The following is a 19,543-nucleotide window of genomic DNA, read 5'->3' on the forward strand; positions in this document are numbered from 1 at the left end:
ATTATAGCAAAGACTTTTTTTTTTGGTAAAATAATCACAACTGTTTCCTCACTCAAAAGATGCAGTACCATTTTCATGTTTTAAGTGAAGCCGATGGCACTGAAATAAATTATTCTGAAATGTTCCATTTTAATAAATAAAATATGAACTTATTGCATCTAAATATTTATTGAAGTAATAAACTCACGATGACAGTTCCTAATAAAAAAATATATGAAAAAAGGGTATAATGTTTAAAGGGGTTATAAAAGAAAAAAATTGTCCTTTAAGTGCATTTTTTGTCATTCTAAAGTTTCAGTCAATAAATACCTTCATGGATACTTTGTTCTGTAGCCCTCATCCATCAGTTACAACACAAAAAAATTGTTTAGCACAATAAATTGAAGGAAGTGTGGTTGTGGTAAAAGAAGTTAGAGATTACTCAAATCCCTTTTTTAACTAAGAGTCTTATGGCAGTAGTTCCCCTTCAACTCCCAAGCTTTTTCTCCATACACGACTGAACCATGAGAGATCAGGTGCATTATCACAGAATCACGGAATATGCTGAGCTGGAAGGGACCCACAAGGATCATCAAGTCCAACACTTAGCCCTGCACAGGACCATCCTCAAGAGTCATGCCTGATAGTATCGTCCAAATGCTCCTTGAACTCTGTCAGGCTTGGTGCTGTGACCACTTCCCTGGGAGGCCTGTTCCAGTGCCCAACCACCCTCTGGGTGAAGAACCTCTTTAAAATATCCAATCTAAACCTCCCCTAACACAACTTCAGGCCATTCCCATGGGTCCAGTCACTGGTCACTAGAGAGAAGAGATCAGCGCCTGCCCTTCCTCTTCCCCTCATGAGGAAGTTGTAGACTGCGATGAAGTCTCTCATCAGTGTCCTCTTCTCCAGGCTGAACAGACCAAGTGACCTCAGCCGCTCCTCATACAGCTTCCCCTCAAGGCCCTTCACCATCTTCGTTGCCCTCCTTTGGATGTTCTCTAATAACTTAATGTCTTTCTTATATTGTGGTGCCCCAAACTGCACACAATATTCAAGGTGAGGCTGCACCAGTGCAGAGCAGAGTAGGACAATCACCTCCCTTGACTGTCTGGCGATGCCTTGCCTGATGCACCCCAGGACACGGTTGGCCCTCCTGGCTGCCAGGGCACTGCTGACTTTTATTCAACTTGACGTCGACCAGGACCCTCAGGTCCCTTTCCGTGACACTGCTTTCTAGCATCTCATTCCCCAGTCTGTACGTACATCCAGGGTTGCCCCACCCAAGGTGCAGAATCCAGTACTTTCCCTTCTTGAACTTCATGTGGTTGATGATTGCTCAGTCCGCTAATTTGTTGAGGCCTCTCTGCAGGGCCTCCCTGACTTCAAGGGAGTCAACAGTTCCTCCCAGTTTTGTATTATCTGCAAACTTGCTTACTATCCCTTCCAGTCCTGCCTCCAAGTCATTTATGAAGATGTTGAAGAGAACAGGCCCAAGATGGAGCCCTGCGGAACCCCACTAGTCACAGGTCACCAGTCTGATGTTACCCCATTTACTATTACCCTCTGTGTTCAAACTGTGAGCCAGTTGCTCACCCACTGCATGATGTGTTTATCCAGCTGTGTGCTGGATATTTTGTCCAGAAGGATCCTGTGAGAGACAGTATCAAAAGCTTTACTGAAATCCAAAAAGATGACATCAACTGGCTTCCCTTGATCAACTAGATGGGTCACCTTGTCATAAAAGGAAATCAGGTTTGATAAGCAGGACTTTCCTCTCATGAAGCTGTTCTGGTTGTGACTGATGACTGTGTTGTCTTTCAGGTGTTTTTCAATACCTCCCAGAATAATCTTCTCCATAATTTCACTAGGTCCTGAAGTGAGACTGACAGACCTGTAGTTTTCAGGGTCCTCCTTTTTGCCCTTCTTGAAAATCAGGACAAAGTTTGCCAGCCTCCAGTCAGCTGGGACCTCTCCATATTCCCAAGTGACCATTTAAAAATTGTATACAAGCCATTACAGATGCTCTGTTTCTCTGCTTATTACACACTAACTTGTACCTGCCTTTTTGCTCTCTCATTCACAAAGTGTCATCTTTCTGAGTAATCATAAGTATTACCACAAAGCTTTAAAAGCTTGCTTCTTGCCTATTTAAATGTGTGGAGCTACAAAGTGAAACACAACCACACTGTTGAACTCGGTGTTCAGGACAGTGGTTTTTTTTAAATAAAAAATAAACTGATATGTAATATGAAAAACAATGTAGTAAGTAATTGTCTTATTAACAAATAACATGTGCTAAAAACTACATATTACCAAAAGGATTAATATCAATGACTTTTTACTGACTCATTTATATTCCGTTTCATCTATTATGTCTATTTATGAGCTTCACTTGTGTCATGCCAAACAAAGGCTTCAGTCCTCCATTCATATAGAGATTTAACTTTAAATCACGTAACTAGTTCCAGAAATGTCAGATCAATCACATTAATGACAGCTAAGTAGAAGCATGTGATGATTGCTGAACTGAAACTGTAGCTGCAGAATTAATCTTCTTATGGAGAAGACCAGCATATTTTGCACTATTAAAAGAAGATTTTTAAAATTCCAAACATAAGAGTGAAAAAAAACCCCAAAGCAGTGAGTAGCAACATAGAAATTACAAACTTCATGTTAAGGAAAGATATATATCCCAATAAAAAGACTCAGAAAAATTCTCCCAAGTAATAATGCAAAGTGCATTTAAGTTTTGTTTAAATCTAGGATCCACAATAGTGCTCAAAATTTCTTTCTTGGGTATTGTGAAATGGAGACACATAGGAACTGCCAACTAATTATTTTTTTTCAGTCAGGTGTCTACCTTGTCTTCACTTCAATCTCTAAATTATCATTTCTGGGAAAACACCTGCACATACACTTAAAAAATTTACACATGTGACTCATCATGGATATAACCTTCGAGCCTGTGCCATGGATTTTTTAGGTGAGACGCAGCATGCGCAGAACTGGACTCACCCTTTAATCCTAAGGTTCATCTGCCAGGGCCTAGTGATCTTGGCACACGTGACTACACACTGATATTTTTGCTTACAATGCATGAGGATACACATAGTTAAGAGTAGCAACAAAGATCTCAAAAAAAATTTGAATGAAAGGTGTTCTTGTAGTAGCTGAGAATGTAATTCCAATTTTTCCACATGCATTCTTTAACTACAAAGTCATCCACTACCTCTTCAAACCTATGACAAAGTTCAGTGAAGGATTATTTTTTCTAGAATCTTCCTTCAAAAAACAGGGGTAGCATTTAGAGGAACACCACAGAAGATTTTATAAAGCCAGTGTTTTAAAAATCTTATTTCCAGTGATGTGAATCCACTAAAGTTTTAAGCATCATAAGAGACTTCTGGAAGAAACTGCCAAATTTGAAGAATTTCTGTAGTGCAGACTTTGCCTAGTCAACTTTAGGCTTCCACCTCAGAAATAGTTCTGCTAAATTATACATCAGAGGAATAAAATTATTTTAAATACCTGACACTCCAAATGCAAATCTCTGTTTAAAAGCCTATAAATGACACAGGATGAATATTTACACTGTGTAACCAAAAATCCTGATTGGAATAAAAGCCCCATCATGTTAGATGTATTGCAGAAGGCAGAACAGAGCCCTTGCCCTGCAGAGCTCACAACCCAGTAAAAAAACCCTCCAACATCCAGAATGTGACATTACCACTATGATCATTTGGACTGAAGAGTTAAAGTCACCTCTTTTGCTTTAGTTTCAAAAGCATTTTTTTCACGCAAAGTTCCAGTCCGGTGTTATTGTCACCTTGTCATGTCCTTTGCCCTTCTCTCTTCCCCGCATTTACCTTTCTTCTGAGCCTGGAACATTTCCAGCTGTTTCTGTTGCTGCCTTCTTAGTGTATTAACAATAGCTATTGCTAGCCTCAGTGCTTCTCGTGGGTATCCATGAGATCGTAATGCATCCACCCTTGCACAGGCTGTAGGAACATGTTCTAAAATGGAGAAAATAATTGAGGAATAGCAATGCTTCCACGTCTGCAATGGTCTATTTTGCTAGGTTACTCAAAAGGAATTTTTAGTTTCCCTTGATTTGTTTTTAAAACTATGCAAGAGAAATTTAAAGGACTATTTCTGAGCCAACATTCAAGGGACCCTCTATTCTTTTTTCCAGGTTTTTCATTCAGTTCCCCCCCCCCGCCAAAAGAATGCCATAGAAACTGAACAAAGCAGCAAGTCATGGAAACATCTTTCTGTCTTTCCAGTTTAGCCACTTACCATGCCAGAGGGGCCACCCCTGAGAGTCATAGAGTGAGTTTTCTGTGTTGTCATGGTAACAGTAGTTGGTGTATAGGTCACTGCTGATAATGTGCTGTAAGTGGCTGTCCTGCCAATGCAGATCGCATGCCTCTATGGCTCGAGTGAACACCGTCCGATGTGGCCTGTTTGATGAATCTGTCATTTTCACAAGTTCAGAAAGCTGCATCAGCTTTTACTCATTCATATGTGAATCAGTCATTCACAGTATTCTTGCCTTCTGCCTATTCACCAACCCCTAACTGACAACAGTCTACCTTGACCCACTCTGCAAGAAGCAGCCCACAGATGACATTTCACATCGTTACCCAACAGCTCAGGCAAAGTGTGTGCCATTCACTTCGCATTCAGAGAGATCTACAAACTATCATGTCTAATGCTAAATAGGACATTGCAAAGGGAACAGTTAAAGATGAAGGACATTTAACAGTACGTGCAGAACTCCCCTAAAAACAGACTAGAAAGTATATGGCACACAGCTACTCAAGCATCCCCAGCTTCTCTCCTTCTCAGAGCTACTAGGATGAGTGACAGATAAACATCACATGAAATATTTTTAGTTGTTCTCTTTGAGAAGTGACATTAACTTTGAGCACTTGGATATTTTTTTGTCATAAACATATACAAATACTGCAAAGAAAGCAAGGTACTAAGACCATAGTACTGACAATCCTTTACTGGCCATCTTCCTATGGCAAAAGTGCTCTGTCTACATGGCACTGTGTCTATGAATGTTGAAATGTCATGTCAGAGTTGCCACTAGCCTGTCCAGGTTGGGCTGAACATCACGAGATCCAGAAAGCCAAACACCTCTGTAGGAAGTTATATACTGAATGAACTTCTGTCCCCGGTTAGCTGCAAGATTTAAAAATGAACTGTCTATTTCCTTCAGAGGTAAACTTCCAAGAAAAAGAAACAAGGAAAAACCCATCTAAGTCCAACTCTACCACCTTTCACAAGCATTTAATTTTAACTTTTATGAAATATGTATCAAAATATTGAGGGGTTTGATGATTATGAGGGTTTTTTTCCCCAGTTCTTCCTCAGTTATTAGCAAAGTAGCAATCTTTGCTTGAAGATGACTGGAGAAGGCTTCTGTCAGGTTTGATAATCACATTTTCGATTAGAAAGTGTATATCGAGTAAGAGACATCTCCTCCAAGAAGGCAGTGTTACCTCTGCACCCCCACATGCCTGTCAGTTCAGACCACACAACACAGAGCACATCCCACAGATAACTGTTTTAGTTTCTCACACAGTTTAATGCAGTCACAACTGATCTCCCTTTAAGTAAGTACCAAAGGCTTTGTAACTGCAAAAAATAAAAAAAAAAAACCAACACCAGAAGGTATATAAGATTATAGTCAAGCAAAGAAACAACAGGCTTTTACATGACATGCTTCAGGGACATCCAATTTTTATGCAACAAGTATTTAGAAGGACCAAGTGAAAAGTTAGAAAACCTAACTTGCTTCGAAAACATTGCAGCCCCAGCATAAAAGTAAACCTTATTTATCCTTTCTGCAAGGATAGTATTAGTGAGAATAAATTTGGCTGGCCAATCCTCAACAAGAAAGTTACTTGTCCCAGGAAAGACTGCCGTATTCTGCTGCAAGGCTCAAGTATATAAGATAGAGGCTATATTATATGTTTCAGTCAGTGCATATATTTAGGCTCACCTTGGTTAGCATTTGCACCCTGAGGCAAAGCATTGGTTAAATTGGGCAGCTCATTTCCATGGTTTCCATCTTCACAGGGACAAACATCCACACCATTCCATTTTTTCAGCTGTTTTAGCCAACTGACCTTCTGCTCCAACTTGCAGTGGGGATTTAAGACTATACACATCCACAGAGCACCTGATTTTAAAGAAAATTGCTGAATTAGGTTTTCTATTAAAAATGCAGCAGCCAATGACTAATTGCAAACTTCTATTCTTTAACACTTTTTCTCCCCTAAGGCTACATTGCTTGTTTCCCAGCTATACCTAACACCAGGTGTGGCCCATCCAAAGCAGTTTAAAGACTGTATCAAGCCAACCTTCTCAATTAAAAGGCATTAAATGGCTCTTTTGTATTAGGAAAGACATAGTTCACAATGTATAGCCCATCAGACAAAGGCAAACAAAAATTCACATAAAGTTACAGCAGGAAATTACCCAAGTTTTTCTTCTAATTTTTGTACAAAAACTATGTATCTTCCAGTTCACATTACAGGAACCAAATAAGTGCATTAGTAAGACATGCATTTTGTAAACATATACTTCCACACTCAAAATCCAGCAGAAGTGGAGATTCAGTAAACACTGGTTTTGTGCAGTTTAATAGGAATAAGATATTTTTGCTGCTCCTACTTCAGTAATTTGATTACACTAGAAAATTTGTCTTACATTTTTTGTTTATGGAGCTTGAAGTGAAAGCTAATTTGCACTGACATTTCTTATGTACCATCACTTTAGAAACTGCTCCCTGATACTATAGAGCAGGGCAGGCATAAATAACATCAGGGTCTTTAGCAACAATTTTCAAATGGAAAGATTTTTCTCTAAATCATCTGTCTCTTCATCAGGGTGAACTTTGACACAAGCATGAAGACATCTGAAAGTACTGTTCATTTGCTCATTAAGAACGTGCCTTGTACACTACAAGAGATTTCACAGAATCACAGAATATTCCGAGTTGGAAGGGACCCACTAGGATCATCAAAGTTCAACTCCTGGCCCTGCACAGGATGGCCCCAAGAATAAAATTAAAAGAATATGCTTAAACTATGCAATCTTTATGACAGGCTGAAAAAAAAAGAATAAAATGCAGCTGGTTCTTCCAAGAAAATAGAATTTTCATATTCAATCATTCTTTTGCGAACTAAGAATACAAAATGGATACCCAGAGCACAGGTCATCACATTACATTAATTCCTAAAGTAACTCAGTATGTTGGTATGCCACAGCACAGGAGCCAGTGGAAACAGACCTTCATTCCTTAAGGTTGCAAGTCCTATTCAGGATGACGTGGAATGAGGAAGTAATATCAAAGAAATCTAAAAACCACAACAAAATAAGATATGGTACAGTGCAGAACACCAGAGATCCACTACACTAATGCACAGTAGTTACATACAGTAGAACATGTTGTTTTGTTGTTCTTTTGTTTGAATTTTTTTTGGGGGGTGAGGGTTGTTTTTGTGGTTTTTTGGTTGGGTTTTGGGTTTTTTAAGTGCCATGGGAGTGAATAAAGCCAATATTGTTTTTATAAACTTCTTATAAAATCAAATCATATTGCTTCATTTTAGACACGCTGTTCAATGCACTTCACTCCCCAAACAGAGTCAAATTATAGAATAGAATCATAGACTAGTTTGGGTTGGAAGGGACCTTTAAAGATCACCTAGTCCAACCCTCCTGCAATGAGCAGGGACATCTTCAACTACATCAGGTTGCTCAGAGCCCTATCCAACCTGAGCTTGAATGTTTCCAAGGATGGGGCATCTACCACCTCTCTGGGCAACCTGCGCCAGTGTTTCATCACCCTCATTGTAAAAAACTTCTTCCTTATATCTACCCTCTTTCAGTTTAAAACCACTATCACTTGTCCTATTGTTACAGGCCCTACTAAAGTTTGTCTTTCTTATAAGCCCCCTTTAGGTACTGGAAGGCTGCTATAAGGTCTCCCTGGAGACTTCTCCATGCTGAACAGCCCCAACTCTCTCAGCCTGTCTTCATAGGAGAGGTATTCCAGCTCTCTAATCATCTTCATGACCCTCCTCTAGACCCGCTCTAACAGGTCTAGGTCCTCCCTATGCTGAGGACCCCAGAGCTGGACGCAGTACTCCAGGTGGGGTCTCACCAGAGTGGAGTAGAGGGGCAGAATCATCTCCCTTGACCTGCTGCCCACACTGCTTTTGATGCAGCCCAGGGTATGGTTGGTTTTCTAGACTACAAATGCACATTCCTGGCTCATGTCCACCAGCACCCCCAAGTCCTGCTCTCAATCCCTTTATCCCTCAGCTTATATTGATACCAGGAGTTGCCCAGACCCAGGTGCAGAACCTTGCACTTAGCCTTGTTGAACCTCATGAGGTTCACATGGGCACACTTCTTAAGCTTGTCCAGGTCCCTCTGGATGGCATTATGTAGTGGGTTTCTGTGGCTGGGTTTTGGTAGAGGGGAGGGGGGGCTACAGGGGTGGCTTCTGTTAGAAGCTGCTAGAAGCTTCCCCTGTCCCATGGAGCCAGTGCCAGCCAGCTCCAGGATGGACTTCCTGCCGCTGGCCAAGGCCAAGCCAATCAGGAGTAATAGTAACGCCTTTGTTATAACATATTTAAGAACAGAAGGTTGTTGTGCAGAAAGAATTCCATCCGGGGAAGAGCGGAGGGAAAACATGGGAACAGCAATGTAGACACCAAGGTCAGTGCAGAAGGAGGGGGAGGATGTGGTCCAGGCGCTGGATTTGAGGCCCCTGCAGCCCGTGGTGAAGTCCATGGTGGAGCAGGCTGTCCCCCTGCAGCCCATGGAGGACTATCGGGGTGCAGAGACCCATCTGCAGCCCATCGAGAAGCCCATGCTGGAGCAGGTGGATGCATGAAGGAGGCTGTGACCCCGTGGGAGGCCCAAGATAGAGCAGGGTCCTACTGGAGACCTGCAGCCTGTGGAGAGGGAAGCCCACACCAAAACAGGTTTTTCCCAGGTAGGACTTGTGGCCCCTGTGGGGACCCACGTCGGTACAGCTCATTCATGAAGGACTGCACCCCATGGAGGAGTGACCCAGGGGACAGCAGTTTGGGAAGAACTGCTGCCCAAGGGATGGACTCACGCTGCAGAGGTCCATCAAGGACTGTCTCCTGTGGCTGGGTCCCCACGGGAGCAGGGAAAGGACTCCTCTCTCTGAGCGGCGGCAGAAACAACAACTGACCATAATCCCCATTTCCCATCCCCCTGCACCACTGGCGGGGAGGAGGGAGAACATGGAAGGAAGGAGGGGTGGGGGAAGGTGTTTTTAAGACTCTTTTATTTCTCACTCTTTGGCTCTTATCCTGTTAGTAATAAATTTAAGTACTATCCCCACTTTGAGTCTGTTTTGCCCTCATGAGCTGGCCCTTAAATGTCACCACCAACCCGAAAGCTTACACTGGCCTTAAGCAAAGGATTCTCTATTTCCTACCTAATGGTTCCTGTATGGAGAAACTACTGATCACACTTACCCCATAATACAGATAAGGCTAATGGAAAAATGAACGGCAGCTATTTGTAATTAATTTGTGGGGAATGTATCTAAATCCATTTCTAGTGACTTCAACCTGGAAACTGCTGTTGGCAACAGCCTATACTCAAAAAAAGTTTCCCAAAATACATTCCCAGCATTCTCAAGTAAGTTTACATGTTTGACTAGACTTAATGATGTCACCAATGTCACCCACAATATGAACAAATGCCTCATTAAATGGAAAAACAAAAGAAAAAAACCCCAAAACAGAGAATGTGTTTACATATTCTGTTTTTCTAACACAGCTCACTTTTTCATCTCTCTTTCTCCAGGCACCAGATATCTTTTCATACCAGATCTCAAAAGGCTGACACATCCTCTTCCCTCCTCCCTCCCCCCGAACTAAACCAAAAGTAAGGTTCTGATTTGGATCCATTGACTGTGACCCATGTCTTTCCAATATGAAGCTCCTCACAGCACAATGGTAAAATATCACAAACCTATATACAAAATTTTGCCCCCAGAAGATAACTGGAAGACAAATCATGCTGTGACTGCAATTTGATATTAATTTCACAAGGGAATTAATATTAGAACTGTCATACTGCAGTGAAGAATTGCCTATTTTGGTTAAAAAAACACTAATCCTTTTGACCTGGAAAAAACCAGCTTTGCCAAAAAAGACCTTTGGTTCAAATAGCGCTCTTTGAAAATGCATGATTGTCATTCATCTTTAGTGGATCTCACACCACAAAGAAATAGGTTACATTACTGTTTTACACAATGAATGCATGCCTTGTACATACAGAGGGAACATCAGTACTTTTGTATTTCTCAGTAGGTGTCCATACCTCTGAATTCATGAGGGAGAAAGGAACAGCATGCCTTTACAGTGGTCAGGATTTAAACACGCAAATTGAAAAACATTAAGAAGAATTTAGTCACTGTAAAAGTTGGTGTAATACCACATCTTGTGTATGCATGTATTCAAAGAAAGTGCAAGGAATGTATACAGACTCTCCCAAGAGATTAAGCATTGCTCAGTTTTCATATTTTACTCTTGTCACAGTAAATGGGAGGGGGGTGGTAGAAACAGTTTTAGTGGGGATTAGGACACTGAGCATGACTGAAGATCCAGCGTACAACTCAGACTGATTGCAGTTTTCTCAAGAAATATGCTTTACCTAAATATATTATGCTATCTTGTCAGGACTGCTGTAACAGCCCTGGTTTGGGTCAGCATTTCCTCATTTACAATACCTTTGTAATCAGTGGCTGGCACTTGGCCTTTGCCTTAGAGTTTTGTTTAATATACTCAAGATCAATCCATTCATTTGCAAAATTAAAACATGCAAGAAACTGATGCATGTTTGACATATCTTTGCTCTTTCCATTAATCATAGAACCATAGAGTCATAGAATGGTTTGGGTAGGAATGCACATTAATGCATGTCTCTTAAAAAAACTAAAAAACCAAAAACTACAAGGTTAGTAAAATTTGATTATTTCAAAGAAAGTGGAGCCAGGTAAACAAGATCATTCTCTTTGTGCAACAGGCAAATTGGCTGCAGCACATGCTGCACACTTGCCACTGTGCCCCATTTGAGCCTAATCAAATCTATTCCAAAAGCATAATTTTCCAGCATTGGAAGTGCCAGAAGAGTAACAATAATAGGAGACAGAAACTATGACTCTTTAAAATAGAAGTGTCAGCAAAGGATTTTAAAGTGGTTTACATCTGGTTTCTAAACACATACGCACTTTCACTGGGACAGCCACTTGGAAACATCAAAGAAGGCAGTGTATGATATTTATTACTTCTATAAAAAGAAGGACAAATGCCTTCAGAATGACTGGCAAATCCACCTCACTCCTCCAGGCATGGAGAGATCTCCAATAGAAAAAAGCATAATCAGAAGTCCCACTGGAGAATGTTCCAATTAAACAGTTGATTTTAAGGAGTAGTGAAGATACGCAAAGCACTTAAGTTTTGGTCTCTTCTCAACAAGAATCACAGAATCATTTAGGCAGGAAAAGATGTCCAAGATCATCGAGTCCAACCTTTGACTGATCTCTACGTTGTCAACTAGACCATAGCACTAAGTGCCATGTCCAGTCATTTCTTAAACACCTCCAGGGGTGGCGACTCCACCAGCACCCTGGGCAGCCCGTTCCAATGCTTAACCACACTTTCCATGAAGAAATTCCTCCTGATGTCCAACATGAACCTCCTCTGGCAACAGTCATTCCTTGTTGTCCTACTGATGGCTGTCTGGAAGAAGAGGCTGACCCCCACCTGGCTACAACCCCCTTTCAGGTAGTTGTAGAGAGTGAGAAGGTCACCCCTGAGTCTCCTTTTCTCCAGGCTAAACACACCCAGCTCCCTCAGCTGCTCCTCATAGGACTTACTGTCTAGACCCTTCACCAGCTTTGTTGCCCTCCTCTGGACACACTCCAGCACCTCAATGTCTGTTTTGTAGTTATGGGCCCAGAACTGGACACAGTACTCAAGGTGTGGCCTCACCAGTGCTGAGTACAGGGGAAAAAATCACTTCCCTATCCTGCTGGCCACACTATTTTTGATACAAACCAGGATGCCATTGGCCTTCTTGGCCACCTGGGCACACTGCTGGCTCATGTTCAACTGTTGTCAACCAACACCCCCAGGTCCTTTTCCACTTTTTCCAGTCACTCTTCCCCCAGCCTGTAGTGCTGCATGGGTTTGTGACTGAGGGGCAGGACCAAGCACTTGACCTGTTTGAACCTCATACTATTGTTCTCAGCCCATTGACCCAGTAATATTGAGCCCTGGGGAATACCACTGCTGATTGGCCACCAGCTGAATGTGGCACCATTCACCACCACTCTCTGGGCCCAGCCATCCAGACAGTTTTTAACCCAGCAAAGAGTCCGCCTGTCCAAGCCCCAGGCTGCCAGCTTTTCCAGGAGAATGCCGTGGGAGACGGTGTCAAAGGCTTTACTGAAATCCAGGTAGACTACATCCACTGCCTTTCCCTCATTCACTAGGTGGTTCACCTGGTCATAAAAGGAGATCAGGTTGGTCAAACAGGACCTGCCTTTCTTAAACCCATGCTGGCCTGGCCTGATGCCCCAGTTGTCCTGTATGTGCTGTGTGATCACACTCAAGATAATCTGCTCCATAATCTTCCTGGGTACCAAGGTCAGGTTGACAGGTCTGTAGTTCCCTGGATCCTCCTTCCACCCTTTCTTATGGATGGGTGTCATATTGGCCAACCTTCCATCGTCTGGGACCTCCCCAGTTGTCCAGGACCAATGATAAATGATGAAGAGTGACTTGGTAAGCTCTTCTGATAGTTCCCTCATTACCCTAGGATGAATCCCATCTGGTCCCATAGACTTGCTAACATCTAAGTAGCTCCTCCCGAATTGCAGAGGGACTTATTCTGCTCCCTGTCCCTGTCTACCAGCTCAGGGGGTTGGTTGTCCTGAGGATAACTAGTCTTTCTGTTGAAGACTGAGGCAAAGAAAGCATTAAGTACCTCAGCCTTTTCGTCAGCCTTGGTGACAGTGTTCCCCCCTATGACCAATAAAAGATTTTCCTTGGCCCTCCTTTTGTTGTTGATGTAATTATAAAACCACTTTTATTATCTTTCACAGCAGTGGCCAGATTGAGTTCTAGCTGAGCTTTCTCTTTTCTAATTTTCTCTCTAGATGACCTAATGACATCCTTGTACTCTTCTTGAATTGCCTGTCCCTTCTTCCAACAGTCATAAACCCTCTTTTTTTCCCCAAGTTCCAGTGAAATCTCCTTGTTCAGCCAGGCCAATCTTCTTCCCTGACAGCTTGTCTTTTGGCACATAGGGATGGTCTGCTTCTGTTCCTTTAAGATTTTCTTCTTGAAGAATGTTCAGCCTTCCTGGGCCCCTTTGTTATTAAGGACTGTTTCCCAAGGGACTCTCTGAACCAGTGTCCTGAACAGGCTGAAGTCTGCCCTCCGGAAGTGCAAGGTCGAGGTTTTGTTGATCCCCTTCCCCTTACTTCACCAAGAATCAAAATAATTTCATGGTCACTGTGCCCAAGATGGCCTCTGACCACCCCATCTCCCACCAGCCCGTCTCTGTAAACAGCAGGTCTAGTGGGACACTGCCCCTGGTAGGCTCATTTACTAGCTATGTCAGGAAGATTTCTTCCACGTGCTCCAGGAACCTCCTATACTGTCTCCTCTCTGCTGTGTTGAGTTTGCAGCAGACATCTGGCAAGTTCAAGTGTCCCACAAGAACAAGGGCCAGTGACTGTGAAACATCAGCCAGTCCCTTATAGAATATTTCCTCTTCATCCTGGTCAGGTAGTCTATAACAGGCTCCTGCCAGGAGATCTGCCTTATTAGCCTTCCCCCTGATTCCCATTCATAGACACGTGATCTTATCATCACTATCCTTGAGCTCTAGACAGTCAAAACACTCATTAATGTACAGAACCATCCCACTGCCTCTCCTTCCTCTCCTGTCCCTTCTGAAGACCTTGTAGCCGTCCATTCCAGTGTTAAGGAAACTTCCCTGTCTGACCATCTAGGAGCCACTCCGACAGTCACACTCACATGACCTGAGCTAGGACAGAGGCCCCTTTGCAGCTACAGCCCCCACACTCGCACAGTCAGACAAGGTTTCCGTACTGGCTCAATGCCAGGTTTCCCATAGCAGAGTCTCAGATGTTCAGATCAATGAAATAGTTTAATTTTGTTGCAAAAACTAAATAACAGAATAACAACTCAAGCTGAGTGCCTCCGAAGAGGGACCCTGAACAAAGCAACCCCTGAGCTTTTATATCCTTACAGTCTAAGCATGGGAAAGTCTGGGGGTCCTCGGCTACTGCTGTGTCTCTCAGTGTCTGGTCCCCTGGTTGGCACCACAGGTCCCTGGTGCCCTTTGTTGTGCAACGGATTGGTGCCAGTTCATGGCCTCTTGCCTGGGGCTCCCACCACCCAGAACTCAATCTGCAGCCCACACTGCAGCTGCACCCCGAGCTACCTGCACTATACGTATTCCTTAACAGCAGCACTCCACTCATGCAAGTCATCCCACCATGTTTCCATGATGGCAACTACATCATAGTTTTCCTGCTGCACCATGGCTTCCAGTTCCTCTTGTTTGTTACCCATACTGGGTGCATTAGTGTACATGCACTTCAGTTGGACTAAAGATTTCACCCCCAACACTGGCATACCACCCCCAGGCTCATCTCTAGCAAGCCCGATCTCATCCCCTTCCCCCTTTAAACCTAGTTTAAAGCCCTCTCAATCAGCCCTGACAACTCATGGGCTAGAATCCTTTTGCCCCTTTTAGACAGGCAAACCCCATCTGTCTCTAGAAGGCCTGGTGCAGTATAAACTGCCCCATGATCAAAAAAACCCAAAATTTCACAGATTACACCAGTCTTTAAGTGTCAGAGACTCAAATGATTAATGGTTTAAACATTGTCAAGATCACCAAAAGACTTTTGTCAAACTGCAAAGAAACAACTGCTCATCCAGTAAAGCCCACCACTCCCTGAATATGCCTACTGCAAAAGGATGTGCTGTTGTCCAGCTATCCCAGGTGCAGAAGGGTGTGCATACCTGAAGCTATAAACTGGATTTCCATATAAGGGAAGAGGCTGATAAGAGGCAAATCCTTCAGATGGGATAATCCTTCTTACCATGTCAATGTCCTCCCTTACATTATGACTGCTGTGAAAACCCCTCGGTGGAGCATCAAAGACATTCACATCTAGCCTAGGCTATTCATCTTAGATGATGGACCATAATGGACCATGATTGATGCTGACATAATAGGCAACTGTAAAGTCTTAGAAGGTGTCAGAGACTCATGACGTGTCCTATGACATCATCCATTGTAAAACTCCCCACCCCAGAGGAGATACTAGGCGTTCCCACCTGAGTGTATATAACTCATGAAATCTTTGAGTTTGGGGTGTTTCCCCCCACCCCTGACAGACCAAGACCATCACTTCGACAGGACTGTGACCACCACTTCAACCAACAGACATAGAAGATGCAACTACCAAGTTTCATTGCTGGATCCAGAGGGTGGTGACTATAGATATATCTTTCTACTTTTATCCTTTCTCTTTCTCAAGTGTTATTTTTATGCCTTAATATTGCTATATTACTATAGATGATAACAACCAAAATGGCTACACACCTCTTTTCCTTTGAAACAAGATTGTTCTAAAATAAACCCTACATATATATATTTACAAACACCAATCATTCAGTGTTGTTTCACTCTTATCTACCCTAAAGGGATTTATTAACAAGGACCTGGGTTACCCTTGCCTTCTGGGGCGGGTTGTAACATTAAGCCATGTGCTGATCAGGTGGGTTCTCCCATTCCTTTCAGCATTCTTCCCTGCTACCAAAGGAATTGAGGAAAACACCACCTGTGCTCCTGGAAGAGTCCCTGGAGTCACTCCCAGAGTCCCAAGGAAAAGTACCCTTGGCATTCAGTTAGATACGAGTTGCAATTTTATTCATAAAAAGAATTCCTTAATGCACTCTGGTTTCTCTATGCAGCCTTTAGAAAAAAAAGTTTGCTATAGGTGCTGTGTTTTTTGGAGAACAGACTTTCATTTTGATCTAATTCATTCCACTGAATTAAACTTTTATGTATTGGTCTTAACATGCTTCATGCTGATTGTATTGTATATGAGAGTATAATCACTCCCTATGCATTTCACATTAGCTGGCTGATTAATGCAATAGATTACCTGCAGCACTGATGGCAAGAGGGAATCATTGCCCTTCTGCACACTAAAATTCGAATGCGCATTAGGAGTGGTGGTGTAGTCCAGGGACAAAAACAGTGTGTAATTCCTTAAATTTCTCTTTCTCTCTTGCTGCATACCTCTGCTCCAAGGGTTAAAAGACACACTTGTATTCAGCTGAAAGGAAACAGGCATTTACATTTTGAGATTGTATTCTAAGCTATCATCAACTACATGCTCCAATCTGTGTGTCAGGTAATGAAAAACTACTGCTCCTGTCTTCCCACATTTTCAGCGTTTAGCACAATGAAAAAAGGAACTAACACAGCACTTCTGACATTTTGCATGAGTCCATTGTTCTGGGTTATGCCTTTTTCAGTTTGTTTTAAAAACTGCTGCATCTTTGTGGACACTCTGCCATTTGACTAAAGGGTTTCATAGAAGAAGAGAAATTTGCTTGAAAGGTGTAGTTTACAGTATCATAGCCTGAGACTATAATCTCCTAAGAGAGCATTTAGGTATCTGTCACATGTCCATTAGATGCCCCTCTATGCACTTATAGTACCCTATAACCTAATCACCATAGCAAGGCATGGGCTATTAGTCTATAAAGCTGGGGGAAGTATAAAGCACCTGCAAATGAATCTCACTAATTAACTTCCCTAATATCCCCCAAATCATTCATTTGCTCACAAACAGTCAACTGAAGGTGAAAACACTGCTAATACTAGCACAAATAGTACAAAGCCACTCCTCTATGAATAATGATATGATTCTTCACAATTTTAAGTAGTTGCCAGCATTTACAGCTAGGCAGTGAACACAAAGTATGTTCCTGCTCAAAATAGAGACTAGATACTTTATCTATTTCAGAGACTTTGACAATTTTTAGAATAAAAGTTAATGTGACTACTAACTATAAATACACTACCCTATATCTAAATCTATCATAAAGATGAATGAATTAATTAATCTTCTTAGGAAGATGCAAAATTGGACAAGTTTTTGAAGTTTGTCAAAAAAACCAAGATATTCAGAAAATAAAGGGATGAAAATACATCTCATTTTTTAAGAGTGGAGTAGGTGCAAACACTCCCTTGTATGGTGAAAAAGGTCAGGAAAAATGTATGGTTGCAGCAACTGTGTTCAGAGAAAGTAAATAACCCACTATAATAGGCCAGAAGAACACATTTTGATTGCCTAGTCTGAATTCCTTCATACTCTAAGATTTCCTGAGTTAATTTTACCTTCAAGTCCAAAAGTGATGGCTGAGTTTTTACAAAAAACAGCATACTTAAAAATTTAAGACTGCCAATTTGATAATCTATCACAGCTGGTTAGCTGATCTACTACCTGGCTACCATGATTCAAAATTCTAAGCTTATTTCTAGTTTGCTAGTTAAATTTGTCCAGCTCCAATTGTAATATTCAGTTACCTTTTGTTTGAATGGTAGAAGAGTCTTCACTATCAAGTTTTAGTCTATATAGGTGTCTTAAATCATGGAGATCCTCCTCCTTTGTCATGCATGACAGGCTCGAGCAGACCGAGATTCTTGCATCTCTCACTTTAGATTACATTTCCAATTTTTCAGTTATTTTTCCAGTATCCATTCAAGAGAGAAAACTGGAAAATTCCAGATTGCTGGAATGAAGAAATTAATGAAGATTCAGTAATTCCTCTCCATAGATCTATTACTTCTCTTGAGCTCTGATATTTACTAGAGGTGGTATCAGCAGCTTAATGTTATTGAAGTATTAAAAAAGGGAAAAAATAATGCCAAGTACCAGTTTGGGCTCACAGTAAAACTCTGACCTTAATGTTGGAAGTCACGACTCTACAGTTAGGGCCACAATAAGTTTTATACCAGCTCCAATACAGAACAATTTTTAGAACATTTTAGAACGTTTATAAGTAAATTGGTTCAACAGGGAATAAAAACTCTAAAAATTGTTTTTATGTGGGTACTTGAAGAAATTCGGCTCCTACTGCAGAAGTACTTTCTATCCAATGGAATTAAATGGAAACTCAAACTTTCTGTATGGCATTAAAATTAACCCCCTAAACCCTCAAGCTAGGCTTATAGACTAAATTTAATTACTTTTACCATTAGTCCTCAAACCAAATAAATGTAGTTTAAATACAGGAAAGAATATAATCTTTAAAAACAGCTCCCACTTACTGTCATACTCCAGCCTCATATACCCTCAATTTCAAATACCATTATGACATATACCAATAATCTTCTACCGTTTTGTAATGAAGGAAGAAGGAAATGATCCTCAAAAAAAATGGACAGAACCCATCTTTACACAATGGCAGCCTGGCCTCATTCACCAGGGAAATGTATTTAGCAGTAATTGAGACACTCCAGGGCCACGACAGCAATTTCTTCAAATTGTCATCCATAACTCAGGCATTACTGTCTTGTGATGCGAACTTAGAAGTACTATTAATTTAGTACCTCCAATACCATAAATCATTCAAATACACTGTCATATATTAACAGCTTATTCTGTGCAAGAGATGTTACCTTAAGTACATGAACTGAAGGCAAACATGTTTTGTAATTGTATGGCAACCACACTACGGCAGCTAAGACTAAGAAAACCAATAATGAGAAAAAGATTATCAATTAAGCAAAGACAGTCTACTGGATATGACACAATTATAGACACAAGTATGTGCAAGATATCACTCCACCCATAAGTCCCACAATGAAAGATCAATGGAAATAGTGCAAAGCATGATGCATCCCACCTCCTTTGAAACATAGGCATTTCTACAGCTTTCACTTCAAGGCCAGAAATGTAATATGTGCAATTGATTAATCTAAACTCTGAAATTTGCAGGTGCAGGGCATTTGGACTCTCCTTAGCTTTAAAACAGAGCATGATTCAATTAGAATTCAGATACCTAAAGAAATCAAGTAAATATGGATATAAGCTTGGCACTCAAATTTCAAAATTAAAAGCTCGCTGTACCATTTTTGAAAGGCCATAAAATATGGGAGAAAGTGACTGTTTCTACTGCATAGTGGATCCTAAAATGAAACTAAGTATGTAGCTCCAGAAAAATGGTATTAGAACACAAAACTTGTAACGAATGCTTAACTTAAGTGGTTCTTTTTCATGGTAGCCATGAAGTAGTCACCAAATCTGGCATCAGAAAGGAATTTCTCTAGAGGCATACTGGCAACAATCCTAGCTGCTTTTGTCCTTTTTTACCCTTCCCTTAAGTATTAAGCAGAGATAATCTATTTAGAACAGCTGACGTGTCCCATT

At 41.5% G+C, this 19,543-nt stretch overlaps 1 protein-coding gene across 1 annotated transcript in view; it reads right to left on the reverse strand.

The window, feature by feature from the left end:
• Nucleotides 1-19,543, reverse strand: part of LOC113959565 (zinc finger SWIM domain-containing protein 6-like) — a 175,325-nt gene that overhangs the window by 18,193 nt on the left and 137,589 nt on the right. Inside the window, exons 5-7 of the mRNA XM_027668681.1 lie at nucleotides 5,996-6,175; nucleotides 4,279-4,455; nucleotides 3,849-3,995 (exon numbers count right to left, since the gene is read on the reverse strand). Coding sequence (XP_027524482.1) covers nucleotides 3,849-3,995; nucleotides 4,279-4,455; nucleotides 5,996-6,175 — 504 coding nt within the window. The remainder of the gene's footprint in view (nucleotides 1-3,848; nucleotides 3,996-4,278; nucleotides 4,456-5,995; nucleotides 6,176-19,543) is intronic.

This window comes from Corapipo altera, unplaced genomic scaffold (assembly GCF_003945725.1).
Source record: "Corapipo altera isolate COAL_440 unplaced genomic scaffold, ASM394572v1 60871, whole genome shotgun sequence".
In the NCBI taxonomy this organism is placed as follows: domain Eukaryota; kingdom Metazoa; phylum Chordata; class Aves; order Passeriformes; family Pipridae; genus Corapipo; species Corapipo altera.